Source organism: Leuresthes tenuis, unplaced genomic scaffold (genome assembly GCF_036924035.1).
Source record: "Leuresthes tenuis unplaced genomic scaffold, fLeuTen1.0.hap1 SCAF_7, whole genome shotgun sequence".
NCBI lineage: Eukaryota > Metazoa > Chordata > Actinopteri > Atheriniformes > Atherinopsidae > Leuresthes > Leuresthes tenuis.
This window is the reverse complement of record NW_027325361.1, coordinates 22,056,063-22,082,175: the sequence shown is the minus strand read 5'-3', so window position 1 is coordinate 22,082,175 and position 26,113 is coordinate 22,056,063. Positions and strand designations below refer to the sequence as shown.

The window sequence follows — 26,113 nt, the reverse complement described above, 5'->3', positions numbered from 1 at the left end:
TTTTTGTCACGTGTTGTTGTCAACAGTGCTTTTATTCTGAAGGGCTGTCCCGGAAGTTGATTCATAAGTTCGAGAGGCAGAACGCGAGGCGCCGCTGCTGAAAAGCTTTCACTGTAGTTTGGACCTGAGTTACTGTTACCTGAGACCTCTGCGTGAAATGACGCTCCACTTGAAAGACAAAGAAGCCTACCAAAGACTCAACTATCTTTACCAGGTTGGAAAAAGTTTAAGTCTAAACGTGAACTGGACTCGCGCGGCTAACACGCTAACTGCCGTGCTAAGCGGCTATGTGATCGTGTTTGTTTTTTTTCCTTCTACAGGCTGCTCATTGTGTTTTATCTCAAAACCCACAAAATGTGGAGCTGGCTCGTTTCTACGGTTTCACACAGAAGACAATCGCAAGGCGTTTGGTTCTCAGGCAGTAAGTAGAGCTGGTCAAATGCAGACTTCTTGTGCGTTATGTGCTTTGTTTTGAAGGCAGAATGGTAAGTTCAGTCGATGCGCAACTTCCTGTTAAATAACCGTATGGTCTTCATATCATATTTGTTTTATTTATAGAAACAAAGCAAATTTGGTTTAGTCTTGTACCACGTAAGCACAAAGTTGAACTGTTGACAAAATCTATTGAAAATGCAACAGATAAAATCACCACAAACATCAAACTGACCTGTTCAAGTGGTGTATTTCACATTTGCTCTACATGCATTGATATCTGAGAGGGTGTGGCTTACAGTGAATGGATGTCTTATTTTAAGATTTGCACAGACGCCTTCATAACCTCACTTAAAGAAAAAAAGAATCAATATTTATTTATATTTTTACAAGCACTTTTCAGATGGATGCAGCTCTCTCGGAATGAGGTCTGACCATTGAGCAATCGACTCCTTGTTTGCAGCTGCTCAGTGCGGTTACATAGAATGTGTGTAACATTGTATATAAAGCCACCAGGAGTCCATTTTCAATTGACTACAACTTGGAGTTGAATGCGACTCAAGTTGAAGTGAAAAGTGAGAGATGGTCTCTTTCTGAGATTTTATGGACGGTGGGATGATGGTGACAGACTAACATGAATAATTTTTTTTTTCGTCTCCAGAGACCCATCAGTGAAGAGAACGTTATGCAAGAAGTGCTCCTCGTTGCTCATTCCGGGTGTAACGGCTACAATGAGACAACGAAGTGAGTCAGTTTGTCATTTCCACAGCTGCTCTGTATTGTGTGCTGAACGCAGCCCACTTCTGAGTCTGTGTTTCAGAGTTTGATGGTAACAGCTTTCTTTTTTTCTTTTTGATTTGGTAAGGAAAGAAAGGCAAGACTCGCTTCACAGTGGTGAGGTGTCTCAGCTGTGGCCAGAGCAAGACCCTGCTGAATAATCCAGATCACAGTTTATGGGCGGACCGACCCGAGGCGCAGCAGCAGCAGCAGCAGAAGCAGCAGCAGCAGCCAGGTGAGGTGGCAAAACTTCAAAAAGGACAGCGCCATCACGGAGGACAGTTCTCAGAAACAAACACACAAAATTAGTAGACCTGGATTTTCAAAACCAACACGAATGCCAATAAGCTGTTGCTGAGTGTTTTCTTTCTCGCCCACAGATCCAGGCACGTCGGCTAAAAGTCAGCCAAAAAACCCAAAGCCTGATGGGTCACAGTCCTCTAAAACGAGTGCAGCTCAGACTTCTACCAGCACGTAGCAGCACTTCTCCTTGTTCAGAATTTTTTGTTTCTCATTTTTATTTTTGAACTATTTGTAACTTAGGTTACATGTATCATAAAGTGATTTGAAAGTTGTGTGTACTTGTTTTGTGATGTTGAACATACGTTGCCAAAGAAAAACAAGGCAGTATTACATAATGAGGGACATGATTTGAGCTGTTAAGTCCTTTTTTTTTTTCTTTTTTAATATGTACATATTAAAAAGTTCTAAAATAGTTCCCCCTACGGGAGTAGCAGGAAGCAGCATTTCACATTTTCTTCTTTTCTGCTTTGTCTCCTTTTGGCACTCTGAAGCGTGTCTTCTGGAAATACAGGAGGTTTTTGGCAAAAATCCTTGGAATGTGGCCCATGTACAGGAGAAGTGCCAAAGCCATGCCTAGAAAACAGACATTCAGTGTTCACACTTTCAAAGGACTGACTGCACAAATGCACTTAGTTGTAATTTGATTTGATTTGATTTACCTGTGAGAGAGCTCAGCCAGTAGACCACGGCGTACTCTCTGAAGGTAAATCCAGGACAGTGGAAGGTGAGTCCGTATGCCAAAGATGGGTTTATGTAAGCTGAGGTGTAGGCTCTGGCTGGAAAAACGAGTGGATGTTAAATGCTAGAACACCTATTTCCTTTAATTCTGAAAAATAAGGGAACCCTTCGACCATTTCTTAAGAAGCAGAAGAAGAAAAGTAATTAAACCCTCTTCATTGCAGCGATGATAAATGTGTTCAGCCAAGACTTACCGGTATTGGACAGGAATGTGAGGAGGACAGCGACCAGGGGCACCCGGATCAGAGCGGATCTGCGGCGGAGGTTTAAGTGGATGAGATGAAAGATGAAACCACAGGCGCTCTCTGTAATGAAGCCCTGAAGCACAGGGACCAGCAGGGATGTACTGCACTCACTGCTCATCAGGTTTTTGATCATGTGCATGTCCGTCAGCTCCAGGCTCCAATAGAACACAGCTGCAAGAAGGGCGAGGTGTGCCCCGACGAACTGAGCCGCAACGGCGAGCAGAGTGGGCAGGGTGGAAGCCTCCAGCTGCAGGAACTTCTGCACAGCCAGGCTGGGATTCCCTGACGCTCCACCACAGATCACACCGTGAGTCAGCAGCACCACGAACAGTACGGTCACAGTCACATCGGGACCCAGGCCCCCGGCCCACTCGCCCACCTCCACTATGGTTTGCACCTCAAGCCAACAGGCAACCAGCATGAACGAGGAGGCAAACTCTGACATGAAGCTGAACCGTGGCCATTTCTTAAAGAGGATTCGAACGAAGGCTGCAAAAATCACAACAGCGAGGAAGTATCCGAGGGAAGCGTTAAGCCCAGACATGGTTTAGATTGGATGTCCTACTCTTGTTTCTTTCCCAGAAACAGAAATTGGTGAAGTAGTTGACTCTACACCTGTGCTCTCTGCTTGACAACGTGGCACATGCACAGACCCATTTCTTATCAGAGACACGTCAGGTTTTAATCCCACAACCACCTGCCAAAATACACACGGGTCTTTACAAGGTCGGGTCAGGGAGCTGGTCTTCATTCACTGGACATTTGTTGTTGTATCAGAGCTGTGGTTAAATGATTCCTCACTTATAAAGAAAAGGTAAACTAAAAGTTTTGCTCCGAACACAGACCCATTTACAAAAAAAAAAATACGAAGAAACAGGCCGTGAACTGTTGGGCAGCTCTCAAGCTATCAAGGAATTGAACAAAATCCTTTTTTTTTTTTTTTTACTCAGGGACTGCACTGGACAAAAACCAAAGGAATCAGATTAGTAATTTGAGGAACATGAAAACCTTCATATTTCATGGAAATCCATTTTATAGTTGTTGAAAAACCAAAAAGCCAAAAAATGTGGCGTTGTGAGAAAAGACAGAAGCGAACAGTATGGAGGAGCTGGAAATGAGCCTATCATTCATGGTGCTACACTAAATGTTAGCAGCTGACCAAAATCATTTGAATTCGTTTTATGAATTCCATTCAGTGGCTGTTGAGATATTTCAGTTTGGACCAAAGCGGTTCTTTTCCAGCCAAGGTTTTTTGTCGGTTACACACGTTATTTATCTGAAATGTTTTTAAGTTTTAGAGATCGGTTTAAGATCTGCATCCTGCTGGAATGCCCAACCCCACTTCTAATGGCAGGTATTGGCAGGATAGTGGTCATATGGAACAGGATGGGGGGGTATTGAAAGAATCCCACTTTGACCTTTAATGTCAGATTGAAATGAACATTTGGCCTATAACCTAACGGCTACATAAAAATGTAACCTAAACCATGACAACATTACAAAGGTCAAATTGACTTAGTAAAGTATTTACTTACTTAGTAAAGACAACAACAGAATTGCTCAATTAAAAATTAAATATCAGATATGACTCCAGTATGATATGAGGCATTTCTCAAATATATATATATTTTTTAATATATATACTGCTAAAAAATACCAAATAATTCTAACTTTTTTAGCCTTTGATATCCTTCATAAAGCAATCTGTATTCTGGTTCTCATTTTAAATGTCTGTCAGTCTGTTTAAAAGATTCAACGTGTCGACATAAATCAAAGAAAAAGAGCCAAACACTGGAAACAGACTGTTGCATCGCTTCTTCATCGGCACCACGTATTTATTTGGTGTCGATGTGCTTGTAAAGTTGTTACAAACTAGTATTACAGCAACTTTAATCAGGTGTATCCAGCTTGTGGCATGCAGCTTAGTTAAGACATCAGCAGCTCTATAGCACCAAGTCTCGAACAAATCCAATTGAATGCAACCAACGAGTTAATGTACCTCTTGATTAGTGATTGGATTAAACGGATCACGTGTCAAGTCAGAAACCAGGAAGCGCTACTCTCTCAGTCCAGTGCATTCATGGATGAGACTATGGGGGAGGTTGTAAAGCCGCCGACACAGTAACATCTCCAACAAGTTCCTGCTCAAATTTCTCACAGCCCTACAAATATTTAGCTCCCAAGCAAGAAGCTGATAAGTAGCTTCAGCTTCGCACGTGAGCGCCAGCTTCATTCACACACCTCAGATGGACTTTGATTTCAGCAATATAAAAATAACAAAATCACACGAGTCCTCGGTGATGTTAAGACTTGCAGAGGAAGTTGTGAAACGCCGATGTCCCGGGGCTGTGTGCGCGCGCACGTGTGTGCGTGTGTCAGTGGGTGAGCCCCTGGAGTGATGGCAGGGGAAGAGGCGACACTCAGAGAGGAATGAGAGCTTTTCGGGAATGGCGGATAAACCTTCGGCATTGTTTGTGAAGCTGTTTGCCGCCGTCTTCTACGGTCTGAGCTCGTTTCTGATCGTCGTGGTGAACAAAAGTGTCCTCACCAACTACAGGTAACGGTTTCAGCAGCGCCTTCACGGTAGCTGCCATGTTTGCTAACGCAGCCGCTGGAAGTGGAACTGGTCGGATAGCGGAGCCACCGCCGCGGTAGCTCGACTTTTGGCTAACGGGGTGTTGTACAGTCAGACGCGGGGGAGGCTTCGTTGTATCCACTGTTTTATGAAGCCGTTTGTTCCCTTTTCGACTTTGAGTGAATGTGGGCTAACTGCAGAGTAGTGTTTTGCCTTTTAAACCGTTAACATCCACTGAAGACTCAACTCTGCTGTTTCAGGTTCCCCTCATCAATATGTGTCGGAATAGGACAGGTAGGTCGAACGTTTTCACACCTCATAAACCAACACATACGGCTCTTTAAACAGGCAGGTCGACTCACATTGATTTACCCTTATGTGTGTGCGTGTGCGCGCGCGCTTCCAGATGTTGGCCACAGTAATTGTGCTGTGGGTGGGCAAGGCTGCGAGGGTGATCTCTTTCCCAGATTGTGATGAGAGCATACCTCACAAGGTGAGACACTTGCACACACCCAAAGCGTCACTGTCAGGTTTGTTCTTTCTTTGGAAAGAGCTTGATGTGTTCTGCTTGTTTTCCAGACATTTCCTCTACCTCTCCTTTTCGTGGGAAATCAAATCACTGGTCTGTTTGGTACCAAAAGGCTGAAGTAAGTTCTCACTAACTGAACAACACCAGGGTAGAAAGAGCAAAAAAAAACTAAAATAAATCATGACTTGCATGATCTAATGTTGTCTCCCACCAGTTTGCCGATGTTTACAGTCCTGAGGAGGTTCTCCATCTTATTCACGATGCTGGCTGAGGTTATTCTGCTGAAGTAAGATGGCACATGACAGATAACCCACTTCTCTCAGTCACTTACCGGGCAAACCTTTGTGTCTGTACCATTGCTTTTGTGCACACCTGAATGCAGATGGATTGAGTTTCACTCTGTTTGACCCGTGACAGGAAGAAATTCTCCAGACCAGTCCAGCTGACTGTCTTCACAATGATCCTTGGGGCGTTCATTGCCGCAAGGTAGGTCCTGCTGTGTTTGCAGGTGTCCCGGCTTTTAACAGGACCAGAATTACTCTCACTACAAAGGTTGGCTTTGTGGTGATATATGATCCGCGCTCGGCCGACAAGATCTCCAGGCTCATTACACGCACGCTTGTACATCTGTGGCGAAAGGAGCCCTGCTCAAACACAGCCCCCCCAAAGCTACATTCATAGTTACAGAGTGCTTATTTGTGTTTTTTGACATTTTCTACTGATTTCCACTGTAGTGCCGACTTGTCCTTTGACCTGCAAGGCTACGTCTTCATTCTCCTGAACGACGTTCTGACTGCAGCCAACGGAGCCTATGTGAAACAGAAATTAGATGCAAAGGTATGTGCCAGCAGCAGCAGCAGCATCTGATGAATAGTGGCCATTGTTGGGATAGGAGCTGTGCTTGGCATTGAGTGCATGTTGACTGTAGACAACCCAAACTGTCCTTCAGCGTCTGACTTTAAGGATCTCACAGTTCACAGACGTGTTGGTTATTTTTATCCCAGACTAAGTTGATATGTCTGTGTTAAAATATAGATAAGTTATTATTAATAACTCTAGACGTTCTCTACACGTTATTTTACATCTTTAACCTTCAGATTAATAACCGTGGAAACATCTTGCAACGTGTTTTACTCGACTTTTATGTCACATGTGCAGACCGCTCGGCTCTCGAGTTACAGCAGGGGCAGAGCAAGGCCCAGATATAGTCCACGGGGCAGTGCCTGCACGTATCGAGCTAAACTGAGGTGCATGTGTTCCTTTGTGAGCGAAGGAGTGAAAACGGAGTCGGACAGATGCACACTAGAGGTTTCACAGCACTGTGGCCTGGCCACGCATGACATGCGTCTGTGCTAGTTAGTGAGGAATGCACAGAAAAACCCGTGAATAACTCCCTGTTTCGGCTCTACTTACTTATTTATTTATTTTCTCCTGTTTTCTCTGCCCTTTTTCAGGAGTTGGGGAAATATGGATTATTGTACTATAATGCTTTATTTATGATAATCCCCACTCTGCTGCTGGCTCATGTGACGGGAGATATGCAGAAGGTGAGCGGTTCCACTTCTCTATTATCTTCTGATTTCTTTCAAACCTTTTGTTTATTTTTTTTATTTATAAATGTTCTCTGTTGAAATAGTCTACCGCCTCCCTACCGATCAGTTATTGACAGGTTTTAACCCCAAAATGCACATGTGGAACCATGGGTGTGTGCTGTAAACATGAGCTGTCCTCCTTTTCTTTTTTTTTCTTTTTTCTTTTCTTGGTCAGTCTTGGCAGAAACCTTCTGGTTTGCCCAGCTGGGGCCCAGCGGCCCGAAAAGCACAAAGATGCTATTATGCACCTAGCAGAGTTATTACAGCAGCGTCTACAACTTCCCCTGACTCAGAGACGCACACACTGCCACTTTTAAAAACCCAGTGGAAACTCTTGTGTTGGATTTGTGTCACTGGCGTCCCTGAAAGTCCTCGGTGCTGCTCGGTTAACTCGCCACATTTCATTTTCCTCCACTGAATGCCTGGTGGTGTAGCTCTCATACGGAGTGACTTAATTGTTTTGTTTTCTCTTCCTGCTGAATGAATCCACCCCCAGCTTGCTTTTATTGTGCATGTGTGTTTTCACGAGGAGAGTTTTGCCGTTTCTTATGGCCCGTTTCTGATCTCAGGCAGCGGAGTTTGACGGCTGGTCGGATGCGCTCTTCCTCTCCCAGTTCATACTCTCCTGTGTCATGGGGTAAGCCACGGCCCACGTTTGTTCGATGCAAAATGTCTGTGGCTCGCTGAAATGTGATTTCGTGCTGGAACACGTCTCCCCCTCTGTCAGGTTTGTCCTGATGTATTCCACCGTGCTGTGCACGCAGTACAACTCGGCGCTGACGACGACCATCGTGGGCTGCATCAAGGTGAGCTGCGCAGCTGAGTGAAGTCACAGCCGAATGCACAATAAGACTAACAAAAACCTTTAAATCTCCACCATTTTGCAGAATGTTCTGGTGACATACATTGGGATGGTGTTCAGTGGAGATTACATTTTCTCTTGGACTAACTTCATAGGTCTGAACATCAGGTATGAAAGGTTGTTTGCTGTTGTACATTCAGATGTTTAGTTGCCTCCAGTTTACGTGCAGGCAGGGTCAGTAGGATGCTCGGAGGGGGGTTAATCCAGCAGAACTCAGCCCGCCTCAGACGTTAACTTTTTGTGCAAAGTCTTCCTTTATGAGTTTACTGCCAAAGACGGGCCTCAAATCTTTGCTATAGTGCCATCATGAGGTTGACGGTTGCAGTTTCAGCTGCTGGCTGATGAAATTTGATGGCAGCCTTTCAGGCTAAACCGTAATAATGTCATCTGAGCCATTATTGTTTTTTTTTTTCCTCAACAATAATAAGGTCCATTGCCAAATATTTGGCTTCTTCCTTATTGCTGAAAGAAAACTACCCAAATGGCACAGTTAGAAGTGAGTAAAGTTAAATGAGCCGAGGCAAAAAGAAGCTGGAGGCTGTTGTGGAAGTCGCTCTCCTCTGGAGCCCGGTTGTCATTTCCCCTGAAAGCAGAAGTCATTGTAAGAGAGGCCACGTATAACAGTTTACTGCAAACAAACTCCTGCTGTTCAGCGTGTTGGAAAAGAGAAAGCGGGGGGGGAGTCTTTGTTTGCTTTATCTTGGTGTCTGTTGCTGTTGCAGCATCGCGGGCAGCCTGGTGTACTCCTACATCACTCTCACAGAGGAGCAGTCCAGCAAGGCAAGTGACAACACCAAGCTGGACATCAAGGGCAAGGTGGTGGTGTGACAGAGACACTGGATTTCAACACTTTTATAGCGACCAACAGGGGAAGAAAAACAACAAGGACTTTTTAGTACTTTATTTATGGAGCGTTTTAGCAGCAGAAGCACAGGAATCGGCAGGAATGGCGTTCCAAACACTTCCATCGAGTGTTTTTCGTGGAAATGAAGCCACGATGTCACTGCGCCTCTCCTGCTGCTATCATGGTTATGAGACTTTCCACAGGGACTGTAGGCGGATTTCTAGATTCAGTTTTCTTTGTACGTATTTGTCATTTTGATGCTGTAACTTGGGAGTTTTGAGAACAAGGGAACACGGAACTGGTAATATTTATATGAAAAGATTTTTGGTATTTAAACAAACTGCACATTTCGTGCTTCAGTCTCGGGATGACAGGCGTGACCAGCTGGCTTTATCGGCTGCTGCGAGCATAACTGTGTACTGACACCATTACATAGATGTTAAGTAATTGTTATTTTTAAAGGTACAATCCGTGCTTCTATGGCCTTTTCTGTTGTGCCGTTTACAGGGAATGTAACTTTAGATGCCTTCTGAGCACAGTGAGATGCACTGACACTTATTGTCGTTCATTTTTTTTTAGCCTCGGGACTTTTTTTTTTCTTCTTCTTCTGTTGTGCAAATACTGTTGTAAGCTTGTTACAAACGGACAACAGCGGTCGAACCTCATCCTTCAAACAACCAAAGTGGATGGCCAGTCAGGTTCATTTCCCGTGAAGGATTGTGGCTTTAAAGACTGTTGCTGCCTCCTTTTTTTTTTTTTTTGGAGGTTATTTAAGGAATGGGTTTACATTTTATTTCCTCAGTATTATAGAATAGTCAAAAACTCTTCAAGGCTGCAACTGGCTAACAAAAAAATTCTGAGTTGTCATTCGTACAAGGGGATCTCTGGACACAATATTTTCGCACTTTTAACGGGTAGCGCCTGCAAAGAAGTGGAACACAATCCTCACGTTACCGGTACATTAACTGGTGAGGATTAAAATACTGGATTAAGTATTACGGGAGGTACTTGGTTATTTAAACAACTAATAATCGAGTAGGAGTGCTGACTTTTTTATTTTTTTTTATCTGCATCATTTTATATTTATTACTTATTCTAGAGGTACTGTTTGTTGGTAGGTGGAGTGATGTAAGGTGATGCTGATACTATCTCAAACAGTCATTTGTAGCTTAAAACAATGTATTTTTACATTAAAGAATAACTTGTTTACATTTGTTCTTCTTTGTCTTGGATAATTCAGCTCTATCTGCACTGTAGGTGAAAGTTTAATCCCGTTTCTAACGCTAACTGATCACCCTGACATGTTGAGCACATTCCTGCTGTAAACATGCCATCACTGATGGTCACTTTCCTTGAAAGACAAATATTGGTAGACCTGCATTTCCCCAGCAAGCAACAAACTTTTAAAATTTGATAAAAATCAGCCAAGGATGAGAAGTGATATTTAATATAAAAACGTACTTTAATACAAAACATAGTTGACACAAGCCCACAGGATAATAACGCGTTCTGCTTCTTCTTCTTCACTGATCTTAGCAAGTACATTTGGTATCAAATGATCAAAAAAACAAACATTAAATCTGAACCTTATTATTTTTAAACATCTTTAGGAAACTGACATAAATATCCAGAATATAACGTAAAAGGTTTAGTTTTTCATATCTACAGGCAGCAACAAAGAAACATCAGGTGAACAACTTTGAACAACCACAGAATAATATTGCATTGTTTTCTGCCGGTAAAGAGCACCTTCACTAGTCCAGTCTGAACCTCACACCGATCAAACACGGTTTCAAATAAAGGAGACGGCCACGGCTGCAGGGCATTTGGCATAATTTGAAGTTTTGTGGAAAGACTGATGGACGATTGACCACAGATCCCGTCTGCTCCATGATAGGAGACTTTACGAGTGAAAACGCTCTTAAAACACAGAGCACAACGCTGTTGAGAGTACAGCTTAAAGATCTTTGGCTTGGGTTAATGCCTGCATGTTTTTCCCCACAGCACGATTGCAATCTTTCAACACAAGTACAACGATGAACAGCAATATGAACAAATCAAAACAAACTGAAGGGATTCAAGATAAAGACCCTGGGGCATCTCTAAAATCGTTCACCCGGTTTATACAAGACATGATTTCCCTTTGAAGCAAAGTGTAAGCTACAAACGTGTTCAGAGCTCATCCTGGGATGTTGGGTTTAAAGGTTAAACTTAGTTCAGGTCTTCAAAGAGACCATCCTCTGACGCCCGATGGCACACAGCAAGAACAAATGATTTACGCTCCATGTTACAGCTCCTGCTTCTGAATCTGATCTTAATTCCTTCTGCAGGTAACAGCAGTTGGGTTTCCATCAACTTTGTTTGATCTGCATTTCAAACGTTTCAAACAAAATGGAAGCAAATGAAAAAAAAAGAAACAGACTTCTTCAAGTTTGCAAAACACGTTCTACTCTCGCTTGAGCTGGTTTTCGCCCGTTTTGGAAAAAGCTGATGCGCTTCAGGGCAGGTGGAAATGCCAAGAGCGACCCAGTTCTGACGTGGAGAACATGATACAACTGGTCATGTGATGATTAGCTGTTTCCGTTTCAAGAGAACAATGCTGGATGAAATCCTCAATGTTCAGATGGATTCACACAGAAGCGGTGTTCTGCTCCTAGATTATCCTCCTCAGATTAGAGCAGTAAACTGGACACGAACGAATAAAGTCATCATACACAGCTGAGAGGAATTTCTGAAGACCTCTCTGTGACGTTTCTTCTCCATATTGCCAAGTTATGCATGAGCCTTCTTCCTGCTTTTAAGTAGAAACTACTTAGCTGTTTATTACAGCCATAAACAACATGTCCAACATCGCCACCTGCTGACAACATCCTGCTTCCTATACGATTCACTCCCAAGCCGGTGATGGAAACAAGCCTTACATTTGCCATGAAGAATCTTTTTAAGACTTTGTTTAAAGTTTGCTTTGCAATGAAAGGAACCCAGCTAATGTCTTCTTCCGTGGAACACTGAACCACAGAGTGTATCAACCAGCTGGACAACTTTCACAACAAGTCCAACCTGCTGTGTAACAACTTTCATTTACTGATGACCACTGGAACCATTTCCAAAACTAGAATAAATTCTACTCCTGATGTCGTGCAAATCTATTTTGGATGACCTAAATGCGGTGTCGACGGCATACCAGTACCCTTCCTTTTCATATCGGTCGCAGCCAGGAGAGCTAAAGATAGTACAACCTTTCACACTGAAATGTAAGGCGCACACAGGTGCTGCTCTTAAGGTAACAAAGTAACCCAGACAAACCTGTGGCACAACAATGTGAACAGTATGAACACTCCACCCAAACAGGGAGAGCAGCAGTGAACAGCATGGGAAGGGAAAAAGTCCCATTCCTGTAGCCTACATACAAACTGTTGGCAAAGGTGATAATCAAAGGAAATTTCAAGGCAGCCACCTCTGTCATGTAGGTGAAAGGTCACCGACTCATCTCTGCTGCTGAATGAGGCTGTGCCCTATCATTACTTCCAAAGACGTTTCACCTCATACTTAATACACACATATATAAGAAAAAAAGACAGTACGAATTCAACGTTATCTCTTCCATACAATAAAAGGCGTTCTGGATCTGCGGTGGCTTGGATTTAAGAGTCTGGCTGCTGTGTGTCACTTTCACAGCGCCACAAGGTTCTCAGCCATGTAACAGAGACTGTAGAAGTTGCAGCCTATGCAGCAGAGGTTACACAGAGAGGACATCAGTCTGTACAGCCACAGGCGGCTGCTGAGGCATCTGTATTTGACATCCGTCTCGCACAGCTTGGCGTAAGCTTCGCGGTTAGACGACAGGCCGATATCCTGACCCAGACCGCACGCCTGCTCGATAAGATGCATGTCTGCCATGATCTCCGATGTCATTTGGCCGAACCACTGAGCGTTGACAGCCGCAACCGTGACCGACACAAAGAAGATGAAGATCTGGTGGTGAAACGAAGAGGCGGGGGATTTAAGAAATTTAGGAAATGTCAGAAAATGGGATTTGTGCAATTTTATAACTGGGAACAAACCAGGTACCTGAAAGGCCTCTCTGTCGTCGAGCATGTCTCTGGGGTGATAAACAGCGTAGATAGTGAGGTTAAAGAAGGCACAGGCCGAACCCAGGTGCAGGTAAAACGGAACAAGGCGACTCTGAATAAAGCCATATGTGTGTCTGTTCAGGTGGTTGTCCATCACAAAGCCTGTGCAGAAAACAGAACAGAACACATCCGTACCTCAGGACTTCTGTTTCATGAAAACACGGATTCATGACGGACTAGCAGTGACTAAACAGACAGGAACACTCAATTAATCCAGCCTCATATCTGAATGGGCACCCTGACACTTTCCCAGAACAATTTGCATGGGATGCTTGCCACGTCAAGATTAGTAACCTGATTTTTAGAGGAATCCTGCATTGTTAAATAAGGAAGTAATGGTATCATCCAGCTTCCCTTCTCCATGGTTTTCCTTTCCCTTATTCATACAAACTACATATTTGCTGAATGATTTTAACATGCCAGAGCGTTGTTTCAGATGACACAGGAGCTTCTCCTTTCACACACACACGTTGTGGAGCACAGAGAAAACGGCACAAATGGTGTCACAAGGTTAAGAGTCACAAGGTAACGTTTCTTACAAGCTGGCAATGGCGCTCGTAACTGTAATTGCAAGAAATCCCCGTGAGTAAGAAGCCGAGTAAGATATATTCTGATGTGATACCATCCATCAGTGGTGTGTTTACACAAACACGGGGTGCTTGTTGGGCTTTGAACTGTTATGGAAACACAAGAAGTTGAAGGAAAACTGACTAAAATAGCCGACGGTGGTGTTACACCCTCTCTTTATTTGAACAAATTTACTTGTTTGCTTTCTTTGTCAATTTCCCTAAAGTGATTTCTGTTGTGAATTGGTTTTGCTTGAATAAAACTTGAATTTAACTTATTTAACTTTAGTAAAAATGACTAGTGTTATGCATTAAGTGGCTGCCCAAACCAGACTAGTTCATTTTTACCCAGGTTTAATGTAAACTTCTGACTGTAATTGCTGCATAGCATTCAGACAGGTATATGAAAGCAAATAGAACACCAATCAGTGTTGAATAATACAGTTCAATGGGAGTAAAGTCAAAACAAACGTCTTACTGGATATCTGAACTGCTTTATCTTGTGCGGCTTATCTCAGGTATGTATGTACACACCCTAACCACCACAATCTCAACCTGTCATAACTTTGTGACCAAGCTACAACAAAGCACAGATGTTGCTGCAATGACTGCCCTTAGATTTTTTCAGACATGATACAAAGGCGCTCCAACATGATCCAAAAAAAATAATAAATGCATCGCAGCACATCCACATTTCCAAAATCTCATAAAAATAAAAACCTGTGTGGTACCTACTTGAAATGAAGGTGACCCAAATCTGCATTCCCCAGTAGGTAGAGAGCAACAGCAGCTGCAGCAGCTTCACAGTAAACGTGGGCTCCTGGTCAGTGGACATGGTTTCTCCTCTGCAGTCACTACTCCACTGTGGCTGACAAAACAGCACCGTCAGTCCCGACAGGCAGGCAGGCAGGCAGGCAGGTAGGCAGGCAGGCAGACAGGCAGGCAGGCAGGCAACACTTTTTGCCTCACTCTGATCGTCAAGTGTTTTTGTTGGGAATGCAGTTGCTGCACTGCAAAGTCTCTGTAAACATATAATGACAAACTGGAGCTGTGACTAATTCCAAGAAACTCCCATCTTATTCACCAAAATGACTGCAACACAATTTGTCTTTTTTTAATCTTCTACGCCTTCTGTTACACGTGCAGAAACAGAAGCAGCAGGTTACTGCGTTATTATCCCTCGGTGTTGACACCACGGCTGGACTCTGTGGACCCTAAAGGCTTTGAGAAACTTCCGCATTGTTGTCAAGGTAACTTCGCTGATGACTTGACCTTACCCGGTATACAGACCAATATCAGACCAACAGGAAAATACGACGACACACACGGAAATACAACATCAAAAGTGTGGGGTCTCGAACTGCTGCGGTGCATAAGTTCACTACAGCAAAAACCGACAGCTAAGAAAGAGGGAAAGTCTGGTATTAATGCAACGAATCTTCAAAGTCACCTTTGCAAAAATTAGCCATTTCGTGAACTAGCTAACGTTAACGACCAAGCACGAAGTAATGAAACTACACTGACTAGCTGCTAAGAGCTACTTCAAAACTGACCGTGCGACCAGACGCAAGTCAGCGCTATCTTAAGACACATTAACCAGTAACCCGCGTCCTCGTGCACCGACATTAGAAGATAAAACACAGGATTAATACTTGAACTTCAACGTTAAGTTCTTAGCACAGATTACCCGTGTTTGTCAAAAGCGTCCGACCAGCTATTCGCGGTGACTTCGGCTTCCAGTTGGAAACTTTTAACCGGCTGACAGTCATCAGCTACCCCAAGAGCTCGCTCTGCAAGTCGCAACGGGAAAGAGGGCGGAACCGCGAGTCTCAGGATGTGCCCTGGAAAATTCACCCCGAAGCTTGTAACAGCAGAAAGTAGTTCCCCCAACTGGTACAGGTGAAATATACGCCTCATGTGCGAATCAAAAGCCGTGTTAATTTAATGAAAAATGCCTTTCCTCAAGATAAATTGACACAGTCATACGCTAATAGGTTGCTTAAAGCCCGGCTCGTGCTGGAGAGCACGGGCAGCTATAAACCAACAGAGAGGAAAAAATGGTTATTCAGAGTTTGTTTATAATTTATTACATTTATACATTTCAAAATGGAAAACAAAGCGAAAATTGCATTTACATTGTTACGTAAACCAATTCGTTCGATTTTGTCGTCTGCAAAAAGCATTAGAATGAACTTTATTACAAAATTGTTTTTATATTAGCATAGTATTTTAGGTACAATTTAGCTTCTGTACATAAAATGTCACTTAGCTTTATTTCAAAAGTGTTTCAAAAATACACGTGTCAGGCTGGTGAGGAGGTCATATTATAAGCACAAGAGGAATGATACAGTGGTTGAATATGGAAATGCTGCACAAGAAACAGTTTTTAGAGAAAAATAAGACAATTGGTTTGAGTCAAGAGGCACGTGAATGTTCAAACTTCCAGAGAGGAGAAAAAAATGCATTCATGAATGAAAATAATTATCGCAGGGCCTACACAGGATTCAAAAATAAGTATCTGTGTCTGAGAATATAAATTCCATGTTTGAGAATGTTGCATTGTATCCTTGAGCTTCAGTAGAGACAACCGCAGGGTAGTAGCTGTTGGGATTTTTTACACAGCGGCTTGGTGTAACGGCAGAGCTGCGTAACTGCTGTGTAGTGTAACTACTAGCTGCAGAAGAAAAGGGTCAGTGGCGGGCAGATTTACAGATTTTGTCATAAACCTCCGGGAAGGCTTCCTTACAGCCTAACTCGTCTCTCAGTTTGTGATATAGCTGTCCGTCAAACATCTCCCAAAACTCCTCTCGATCCATGTACACATCTGCGTACAGCATCTGGAATCTACATATCAATGGAAGAACATGTCAGTGCCATCAGACAGGTCTCCTGTGGTGTATGTCACTTTAGTTTTGACAGCTAAATTAGTCTATTTGGAGACTTACCCATGCACATCTCTGACAAACTTCTCCAGCTGCCGTGTTGATGCTTTAGCTTCAAAATGTTTGACTTTAGGCTCCCCGTAAGCTCCAATATCCACAAAAAGTTCCTCCTGTTGACCTTTCGGGTGAACCATCCCTCTTCCCGGTGGCAACAGGAATGGACACAGCCAAAGAGGATAAACCTAACAGAGAACAAATCATTTTGAAAAATTCAAGTTTATATCCAAAAAGAGTATGCTCCATGCCAATCTATATTCAATCTCACATTGATGTCTTGGTGGAAGCGTGTGATGGCGGCCTGCAGATGCTTCATGGGCACCAGCATGTCCTGGACCACATGGTGCTGTTCATAGAGACGTCTGATGGTTTCTCCCTGGGTGAGCTTCAGCAGAGAGATCTTGGGAGGTACCATCCACCCAAACAGCCAGCGGAAAACGGGATTGTTGCCAAATGGAATGATGTCCTGGAGGAAAGCCACAAATAAATAGTGACGTTAAAAATGGTTCAAAGAAATGACAGCCCTCCGATTACAGCTAACAGAAAATTTCATGACAATTTTTTCAGTTATTAATAGTCAAGTCTGGTTTCAGGCGCTGCTTTGAGACGTTTGGATTTGATGGTAATAACTGAAACAGAGTGAATTGTATCTACAGAAACAAATAAGGTTAATTATACTGTGAAAGTGAGTTACTTAAGACTTACAGGCCTCCATATTCAGAGCTTTGAGCCCTTTTACTCTAAAAATCCATCCATTTGACTTTTAGTTTTACTTCTTCGGTTGATTAAATAAAAATCATGTGACTGACATGGTGAATATAAACAGTATAAAAGAAAACATCATAGTGATCATTTGCATGTGATTTAACGCCCAGTACTAAATATGTAGTAGTGATTAAAGTTATCAACTCCTAAAAACTCAGTGTTCCAAAGAAAACTGTACATTTTGAAGTTTTCGCCTCAAAAATAACTCTCATGGCCTTAATATTCCATATGACATGACTCTCAAAGAATGATCAAGGCTGCTAATTCTCACTAACTGAGAGTGGGACTCGGGGGCTTTTCACAACTGCACCCGCTTGTAGTCACATCACAACACTTGTACAAAGTGGGGTAGAGCTGTCTGAGCCTGGTGCAGAGTTCATGTGGAGCAAATAGTAAGAGCAGGCCTCTTAAGAGATGAAGTTTGTCATAAACAGGTATGTTGGTCAACCAGGAAGTTTATTTCTTTAATATGTTATCTCTTTGTCATGCTCTTGTTAGCAATTTTTGCACTTGGAACCCCTGGAGCACTGCTGCAGCCTTAGCCCTTTGCCACAGGTAAAGAGTCAGTGACACTGGCAGCTGGCCAGTCAGTGTGGGCCTCTGGAACTGGTCTCCCAGCGAGTCTCTTCAGCCAGGCCAGGTCTGCTGGTGTCTCAGTGACTCTCTGATCTGGGAGCAAAGTCAGAGCGAGCATTTTCAGCAATTAGAAAATGAATATCCTCTCTGGTATTTTGTTGGGATGCTGCAACACTTCCAAATAAACTGAATCCACTTCAGTTGTGGTCCAAGATGTTTGAGTCCAACAAAAAGATTTACAGAATCTGTATACACAGTATCAAAGTCAAAAACAGAACATGTGCAACACGAGCAAAACATGGCAATTAACTTCTCCACCAATAAGAAGGAGCTTCTCATATCTCCACCAATAAATGAGAAGCTCGCAAGCTTCTCATTCATTGGTTCCTCACAGCACATGCAAATGAACCGAACAGCCCCCACCCAACAAGAAGTCAGGATTGGTTCCTACAGCAATGAACATGGAACATATGGACTGTCTGATCTCTCCTTTCTGCGAATGTAGGTGCTATTTGCTCATGATATATCACGTAAAAAGCACATGGACATGTTAAAGGTAAAAACTTTCATTTTAGTGGAGGAGACGAGTGTATAAGGATTTTGACTTGTCCAAATATATAGATTAAAAAAAATTCAAAACCATAATTTATTATGCAATTCGTTGGCAAATCTGATATCATTATCCAAAAGAACTTCCATTTCTGCCGATTAATTACCATTAAATATTAATATTATATGTGTCAAGATTTTACAACATTTGGAAAGTTGATGTAGTTTTTGTTGTAGTTGGTGAAGTTTCTGTGGCTTCTCCACATGTTATGTTGACTTTCTATACAAGTACAGCACCTGTCCTGACATTTGTTCAACTTTCATTAGAAACAGCCCTCTCCAGCTTGTCCGATATTCCACCAGAGGGCAGTAGCAACCCATCGCAGCTCATCCCACACCACAATGTCCAACACATCACAAACTGCCCTATTTCTGTCTTTCTCCCCCTGCAGTGTGAACAAAGACAAGATCCTTTTAAAAACAGAGCAGGCAAAAGCTCAGAGGACGCTCCTTTAGGCATCTGTCAAACCAGTACCATGCATAATTCATAAGGACTTTTTCCTGCTGAAGGAAATCAGGCATGCCAGACTCTTCTCACTAATGGCAAATGGTTTGTGTGTGTGTGTGTGTGTGTGTGTGTGTGTGTGTAAATATCTGACAGGAAGCTGGAGCATTACAGTGTTAGACACTAATAAAGAGAAACGAGCAAGCAATTTGATGAGATGGCAACAGGCTAAAATTTGGTGTCTTTGATGTAATTCTCAAGCTGATGCAAACATAATGTCTGTTTGAGTGAGTGTGTGAGGGCCTACAGCACCTAAGCAGCAACAGCCAACTACATGCTAAACCCCACAAGCCTGAAAGTCACAATTTGGTTCTAAGGGTGGGGGTAAGACCCTTACAAAGACAGAAGAAGAGGGGCGTGTGTTTGTGAGTACCTGGAGCTCCCAGAAGATGCTGCGTGTGTGTCTGTGATAGTACTGCCTCAGAGGGATGTACTCCACTCCAGTGCAGTCTCCTGACAGGTATCCCTTCACATGTTTAAAGAACCAGGGCTTAAAGTGCAGGCCGATTCTGTTGATCTGGTGTCCAAGAGGAAAACACAACATTAGATGTGATAAAGCATGTGTTGACAGCTCCGCATACACACTCACCAACGCCTTACCTTGTCAGGCTCTGCGTGCTCAGTCATGGTTCCTGTCATAATGACAGCAGTGTCAAGACTGAACTGGATTCCCTCAACGAATGTGTTCTGTTTGTTCTCCGATGCCTTAGTGAAGGCTTTACAGATATTCTCCAGTCCTCTGACCGGCTCATAGTGCAGCTTCACCCAGGATTTAGCCGGTACTATTTTGATCTCAGCTGCAACCAGAAATCCCAGAGTTCCACAGGACCACGGGACGGCATGGAACAGATCAGAGTTCTCCTCCTATGTGTCCAGAAACAAACAACACACAGATTTTTGTGTTGATGAGTGTGGTATCTGCCTTCTGAGTTTAACCTCAGACCATTTATCTGACATTTAAAAAAAACTTTATCAGGCTTGTTTGTGTCTGTCATTTCTACAAATATTTGTATTGCAAATGATTTCAAAATATAAAGCTTTATAGTCCCCCTCTCTTTAGGAATGAGAAATTCATTTAGAAAAATAAATGTGGTTAGAAAAGGTATGCAAATGTTTAATATTCCTTTTAACGTTTCTAAAAGATGTGGTGGGATAGATTTTCTACTTCTGTCTAACTTTCCATTAAGTTTATTTTCATTTCATCAGCAAGTTCTCCTGTACTGAAAACTGACTGATAAACACTATTTCTCTCCGGTTTATTTAGTCATGTAAGACAGAGGCATTTGGTTAGTTGTACATTTGATGGTTACAAGAGGAAACTTATTATTATCGTTGCATTTAATGAAAAGAGTACTCTGATGCCTTTAATTCTTTATGTACGATATGATCTGGACCTTACTGGGGAAACCTAAGCTGTAAGGGCCGCCCTCACTACTGAACACTTCCACTTAATAATTGAAAAGTAGAAATATATAAATACGACCCTGAAGAGATTTAGATCCCGATACCTCACTGTACCAGAAACTGATCACACCAACTTTAAGACATGAATGAAATTATAGGGCGTTTAACATTGATAGGAAGTGGCTGTTTTGTGACTCAGAAGCTGAAACTGCAGAGCGTCTCTTCTTTGCCGTAACTTCATAAAACCATTCTGGAAATCCTTCCGAGTTTGGATATTGGAAAAAGATTCTCAAGTTACCCACTGCGGAATATAATGGCATCATATTATGGATTATAATGGATGACAAGAAAGAGACGTTAAGTACATTTGCCTTACAGTGATTATCAAATTATTTATTCTTGCAAGATCAGCCACATGGTGAGTTACTGCCGTCTGACTGGACCGACGCTCTTTTAACACACCTCTGTGCTGGCAGATCTCCTCAGAACAAGGGAAGGCGCACCCGAACGCACCCAACACAAAGCCACACTGCAACTTTTATCAGAAGTTCAACTAAGTCTGATAAGATGGAAACTGTGCCAGATTAAGAGATTGTAGTCAAGTATTACTGCGTGAAGACATGAGAGAAAGCATGCTGATCATTACCCAGTCGCAACCTTTGCTGACTTCTCCAATGTGATTAGAAAGGAGATGCCAAAGACCCATTTATGGACAAAATCATTTTAACAATGGTTGGCAGAAATGTTGGTTAGAGGAACAAGAACAAGTTAGAGGAAGAAGGTTAGAAGTTATAGAAAAGAAGGATCCAGAAATAAAATTCTGACAGAGGCTATTCTTCTTGGAGCTAAAACCATCAATCTTTGTGCCCCACGCTCACCCTGAGTCTCTGGTGTCTGATTGTTTTCACTCCAGTGACATACGGCCTAAACTGACTGAGATCGGGATTCTTACACTACGATTAGTAGCATTATTAGCAATCATTAGAGATGGCATCTGAAAAGAACTGTGTGATTTATTTGAGGGGAAATGCAAGTTTTTTCGTTATGTTTTCATTTTTTTTACATTAAACCTTGAGTGGAGGGTCCTCAGCATACATTATTGAACTATACTAATGACTTGCTCACACATGGTTTAAGCTAAGATTATGATCCCGGCTCATTGCACAAGCAAAGTGTGACATCAACATCAACTGTTCACACCTGTACTTCCGGCGTTCTGGACTCACTGCAGTTTTCCTCCTACACAGTAGGTGTCGCTACAGAGAAGATGGCTCCACGATACCACAGAAACATTCTTAGAAGTCGTACAGGAAATACAAATGCACCTACAACGTTTCAACTTCTATATTTCAATTTTATGCAATTCTTTAAATGTTTTTTTTTTTTTATATTTACAATAGTTCCATTTCCCTGGGTTTTAAAGGGTCATACTGATGCCAGTGGAAATGCTCGCGCACCCAGAGCACAAGCTATTGCGATGTCAATATTTGGCGCGTGTTACTGTTCGCTGAGGGAAGAACGGCAAGCTTAAACCAAACCTTTGCCATCCCGTTTCCCTCTCAGTCCCTTACCTGTTTATCCCGAACAATCAGTCTCAGAAAACTATTTCTCAGCATTAATTCGGGGGAGGTTTCTAATCCAACCACGAGTGGTGGACTTAAAGAGACGCAATGAGTTCACTGCCATCAGGCAACTTAACAAAAGGTAGGCAACAGTAGGAATAATATTCAAATGTAGAATCTAAGTATAAAGCTTTCTGTAGACTGATATCTGCCAGTAAATCAAATACCACATAGGCTATCTGACCGTAACCGATCCAACTTTACAAGAGCATAATACTGAAAAGACACATCCCTCACACACTATAAACTTACCTCTGTACAGCGCACTAAACTGCCATCTGCAAGAACCAGTTCGTACGCGACACAGATGTGCTGAAACAGCCCATAAATATGGGAGGAAGACTCAATGCCTGTGCCCATCACCAGCCCACCTGGTGGAGGAGAGAGAATAGAATACGCTCTGCTGTAATTCAATTTCCACCCTGGTGAGAACAACAGAAGGCAAACACATGAGTGGACAGCAGCGTTTGCCTGCTGTGAGTGTGTTGGTCCGTGTCTGCGGGGACACGAGGATAAATGAATGTACCGCGGCCTGATGGGAAAACATTAGATGGTTGAGACGCAGTTTATGGCATCAGGAAATCCATTATGAAACACTATCCAGGGGTGCTACCAACGCTGCAGCCATTTCCTCCCAGTTTCATCTTTTGAGTTCCAACGTCAGTCTTCTAACACAATTAGAGACGATGCTGGGGCTCTAAACAGGATGCGGCGATTGATGGAGGAGCTGCAGATCTACCTCACTGAACACTGAGCTGAGGAAATCATCAGTACGTCTCCCTATTTCTAGAACCCAGAGGGCGACAGATGACAACACTCCACGATGATTTGCCTGAAAATGATTGACAGCGTGCACGACGTACCCACAGTGAGGTCATCCAGCTCCGGCAGCACCGGCAGAGTCCAGCCAATGGAGTTGAGGAGAGCCGTCACTTGTCCCATGTTGGCCAGAGGCTCAACTCTCACCACCTACAAGAGAATGAGCCCCGTGAGTAATAACACACAACCGTACTCACTGCGTTCCCATTTCTCATCTAAAAAAAAGAAAAAATACTGAGCTCTCCAATAAATTACCGTTGAGACATCTATGCTCTAAATCAAAGTGATGAACCCCAAGACCAGCATCAACAGCATCAGAACTGGTACATAACACCACAACAATCGCCCGTTGGGAACATCAGGAGGGTCAATGAACATCTGTCTCTCCTCTCAAAAAGTTGTATTCAACATGTTGAATCTGCCTCAGTTCATCTTAGTGAATCTATACAATAATGTGATGTTAACTGAGTTATTTTGCTATGCATGAAGCTTAAATGCTTTATAAAAGTATAAGTAAAAGAATTGATATGTCAGTTGAATTTGAAAAGCAGGTCTTTGAAACCTTCTAGACAGACTCAATCATGTCGAACTGAGTTAGAACGATGCTGGATAATAGAAACTAATTGACTTTATGCATTTATTAACTTTGTTTTTTCTAATCCAGGCGGTCTTCTGGTTACCCATACTGCATAATATACAGGCCACTGCACCTTCTACATCATCTTTCTGTGCTGGTGATGCCAGGTGACATAGAAGGGGGCCTTTTTGTATTTATTGGTTCATGACGTTGGTGTTAAAGAGTGTTTAAGAGTGTTTCAAGGTCTGTAATATATAGTTTTACGGTCTTTTTAGAGTAAAAAAAGAAGACCCAACCAGAACATTTACATCCACCTGTGAAGATCATACATTTGATGAAGACTAATGGTGTTATAGGAAGCACACAGGTGCAACTGATGACATCAAAGATGGCTGCTTTCCAATTAGATTGGCTCTCAAAACCAAGGTGTTGCATGTGCAGCTCAGAAGAACCCATACTGAGACTTTATGGAACCATCATGAATACAATCAGCTGCACCTGTGCTTTTCCTGCTATAAAAAGTTGGAATATCATGAGTGGAAGATGAGATAAACTGATCAAAGATCACAGATGTGTGGATGGCTGAATAGGCACCTCAGTCAAATCTTAGTTTCTGTGAGATCTACAGAGCTGGAATACCATGAGTATTTGTTGTTCGCCGCTTCCTCCTACCTGCCTCTTTGTGTCCACGTCCAGGATGTCCATCATATTGATCATGATGTTCTTGTTGGTTTTCTTGTATTTCCCCACTCTGAGAGACACAGTGAGCCAGCCAGGTCGACCTGTACACATGCGGGTCTTGGCGCCCTCTTTCTTCCACTCACGCACCTGTAGAGAAGAGCAAATCATTGCAGGGACGCACAGTCTATAACAGGCCATTTTCCTGTGAAGCTCATTTGAACTTTTCAAAGGATAACAAAAGAAACTTTACATACGTATGGCAAGGAATAGATAAAAACATCATTGGGCTTGAATGAGCTGGCCTTCAAATCATTTTGTACTTTTTATTGAAACTAATTTGGCCTAAATATCTGAGGTCGGATTGAAGGATTGTGGGCATGCTATGTGTGAAAGCACATATATACATACATACGCTTCATATAAGACATTTACCTAAAAAAATAGTGAATGAACGACTAACAAAATAAAGAACTTAAGCAACTACAATAGAGTTTAACTTTGTTTTAACCCATTAATTAGACACAGGCTTCTAAAAAATATACTTTCATCCTGCTTGAAACAGAGGAAACCAATGAGAGTTGTTTGATTGATTACTTACTTACTGATTTACACAATAATGAGCACTGACACTGTGTGATCCAGTGATGTGTTGTCTCCTAACACAGCTCAAAGTTCTATCCTTCATGATGACATAAGCTCTGATATCGTGCACTTTATCAAACATTAATCAGCATGTATACGTTCCCTCAATATTTCATAACTTGAGACGAGATCCTCACACATGCATGCAGACATTTAGGGATGTTACGGTTTGCTCACCTGTCTCTGGATGTCTCGCACGCGCTGATCGTGCAGTTTGGGCGCGGAGCACATCTTGAAAATGAGCCATGCCCTCACATAATAATACACATCGAATACGACAGAGAGTGGCAGCAAGAATAAACAGACAAATATCCATCTCTGGTGGACGATCACGTAATCTAGACCTTTGACTTTGATCCACAGCAGGAACATAACGACCAAACCTCCTAAATACAACAGCGGATCCATTGTGTCGGAGCCCAGTCAGCAGCACACAGGTTCCGAAGTGAAGAGACTTGCTTTACTTAGCGACTGAAGATACAGATTTTTTTTTATTGATTAAACCAACCCTTCAACCCAACTCCTGGTCACCCCTTCACTACGATAGGTGAGCGATGCTAGGTGGTCCGTCAGCTCCTCCCCTGCTGCGCACTGATTGGTCCATATTAGCAAAGAGGTGGGGCTTGTCTCAGAAGGTTCAAGCTTACTGGCCAGTCAGGTCAATGTAGAGAATCCAGGGACGGAGCATTTCTGTTGTTTGACCAATCAGAAGGCACACGGGGTGTCACACCATGCACCCTGTCCTCAGGACTGAGGTACAAGTTATTACACTCACACAATCCGAGTATCCGTGTAGGTGTGTGTGTGTCTGTATGTCTCTGTGTCTCTCTGGGTATTTATGAGGGTGGGAGGATTTTTAAAAATTGTTTAAAATTTATTTTGTCTTATTTTTAGCCTCTGTGAGACACTTTGTGTTGCGTTTTCAGCACGGAAAGTGCCATATAAATAAAATTTGATTTGATTATATGAGTACTGTGTGTATTTGTGCTGGGAGTGTGCAGAAAGCAGTATGCAGGTCAGGGGAAAACACAAACTCACCAGCACACACACACTCGCATGTTGGCGGCAAATACTTCAGAATATTTGCTGACAAGTTTGTACATTGTCTCACTTGCTGATGTTTTGGAGATTTTACCACAGGGCTTGGTGGAAAATCTCCACAAGAGGTCCAAAGCCTATGTTGGGGACATGTGCATTCTGACACGAGACCACTCCAGAACATCTTTAGACCATTTCAAGTGTGTGTGGGCATGTGTGTGAAAGCAGCTCTAGTTTCAGGATTGTTGCTGAGAGAGGGTCATCCAATCTTGTTAAAATAGGAGATAGGCTAGAGTTTGGCTTTAAAATGCTGTATGAAGATAAATATGTATGCATATTG

General features: G+C 42.7%; 5 protein-coding genes across 6 annotated transcripts; 2 read left to right on the top strand and 3 right to left on the bottom strand.

Annotated features, from left to right (window-relative positions):
* The first annotated feature begins 73 nt into the window (after positions 1–73).
* rpp21 (ribonuclease P 21 subunit) lies at positions 74–1,784 on the top strand. Its single transcript, XM_072389907.1, has 5 exons — positions 74–214; positions 321–421; positions 1,094–1,176; positions 1,298–1,444; positions 1,590–1,784. The coding sequence occupies exons 1-5, from the start codon at positions 158–160 to the stop codon at positions 1,685–1,687; spliced, it is 486 nt and encodes a 161-aa protein (XP_072246008.1). The 5' UTR covers positions 74–157; the 3' UTR covers positions 1,688–1,784.
* On the bottom strand, positions 1,741–3,350 carry aqp12 (aquaporin 12). The gene is made up of 3 exons (XM_072389906.1): positions 2,445–3,350; positions 2,172–2,288; positions 1,741–2,085 (listed from the first exon to the last, which is right to left on the bottom strand). Exons 1-3 carry the CDS (start codon positions 3,037–3,039, stop codon positions 1,958–1,960), a joined length of 840 nt encoding a protein of 279 aa, XP_072246007.1. The 5' UTR covers positions 3,040–3,350; the 3' UTR covers positions 1,741–1,957.
* A 1,218-nt stretch (positions 3,351–4,568) lies between these two features.
* LOC140312196 (nucleotide sugar transporter SLC35D2-like) lies at positions 4,569–10,104 on the top strand. Its single transcript, XM_072389903.1, has 12 exons — positions 4,569–5,052; positions 5,331–5,364; positions 5,477–5,563; positions 5,650–5,717; positions 5,814–5,885; positions 6,017–6,085; positions 6,334–6,436; positions 7,054–7,146; positions 7,761–7,828; positions 7,919–7,997; positions 8,079–8,161; positions 8,776–10,104. Exons 1-12 carry the CDS (start codon positions 4,943–4,945, stop codon positions 8,879–8,881), a joined length of 972 nt encoding a protein of 323 aa, XP_072246004.1. The 5' UTR covers positions 4,569–4,942; the 3' UTR covers positions 8,882–10,104.
* Positions 10,105–12,335: 2,231 nt separating this feature from the next.
* On the bottom strand, positions 12,336–15,447 carry LOC140312197 (transmembrane protein 205). 2 transcript variants are annotated; one of them, XM_072389904.1, is made up of 4 exons: positions 15,284–15,447; positions 14,332–14,617; positions 12,969–13,132; positions 12,336–12,872 (listed from the first exon to the last, which is right to left on the bottom strand). In XM_072389904.1, the coding sequence occupies exons 2-4, from the start codon at positions 14,429–14,431 to the stop codon at positions 12,570–12,572; spliced, it is 567 nt and encodes a 188-aa protein (XP_072246005.1). In that variant the 5' UTR covers positions 14,432–14,617; positions 15,284–15,447; the 3' UTR covers positions 12,336–12,569. The 2 variants fall into 2 exon arrangements, with proteins under 2 accessions (XP_072246005.1, XP_072246006.1); XM_072389905.1 differs by lacking the exon at positions 15,284–15,447 and having other exon boundaries at positions 14,332–14,628.
* Positions 15,448–15,657: 210 nt separating this feature from the next.
* dhcr24 (24-dehydrocholesterol reductase) lies at positions 15,658–25,285 on the bottom strand. The gene is made up of 9 exons (XM_072389902.1): positions 24,913–25,285; positions 24,085–24,240; positions 22,880–22,985; positions 22,269–22,387; positions 19,591–19,854; positions 19,364–19,507; positions 16,804–17,001; positions 16,542–16,720; positions 15,658–16,440 (listed from the first exon to the last, which is right to left on the bottom strand). Exons 1-9 carry the CDS (start codon positions 25,141–25,143, stop codon positions 16,287–16,289), a joined length of 1,551 nt encoding a protein of 516 aa, XP_072246003.1. The 5' UTR covers positions 25,144–25,285; the 3' UTR covers positions 15,658–16,286.
* Positions 25,286–26,113: the final 828 nt, after the last annotated feature.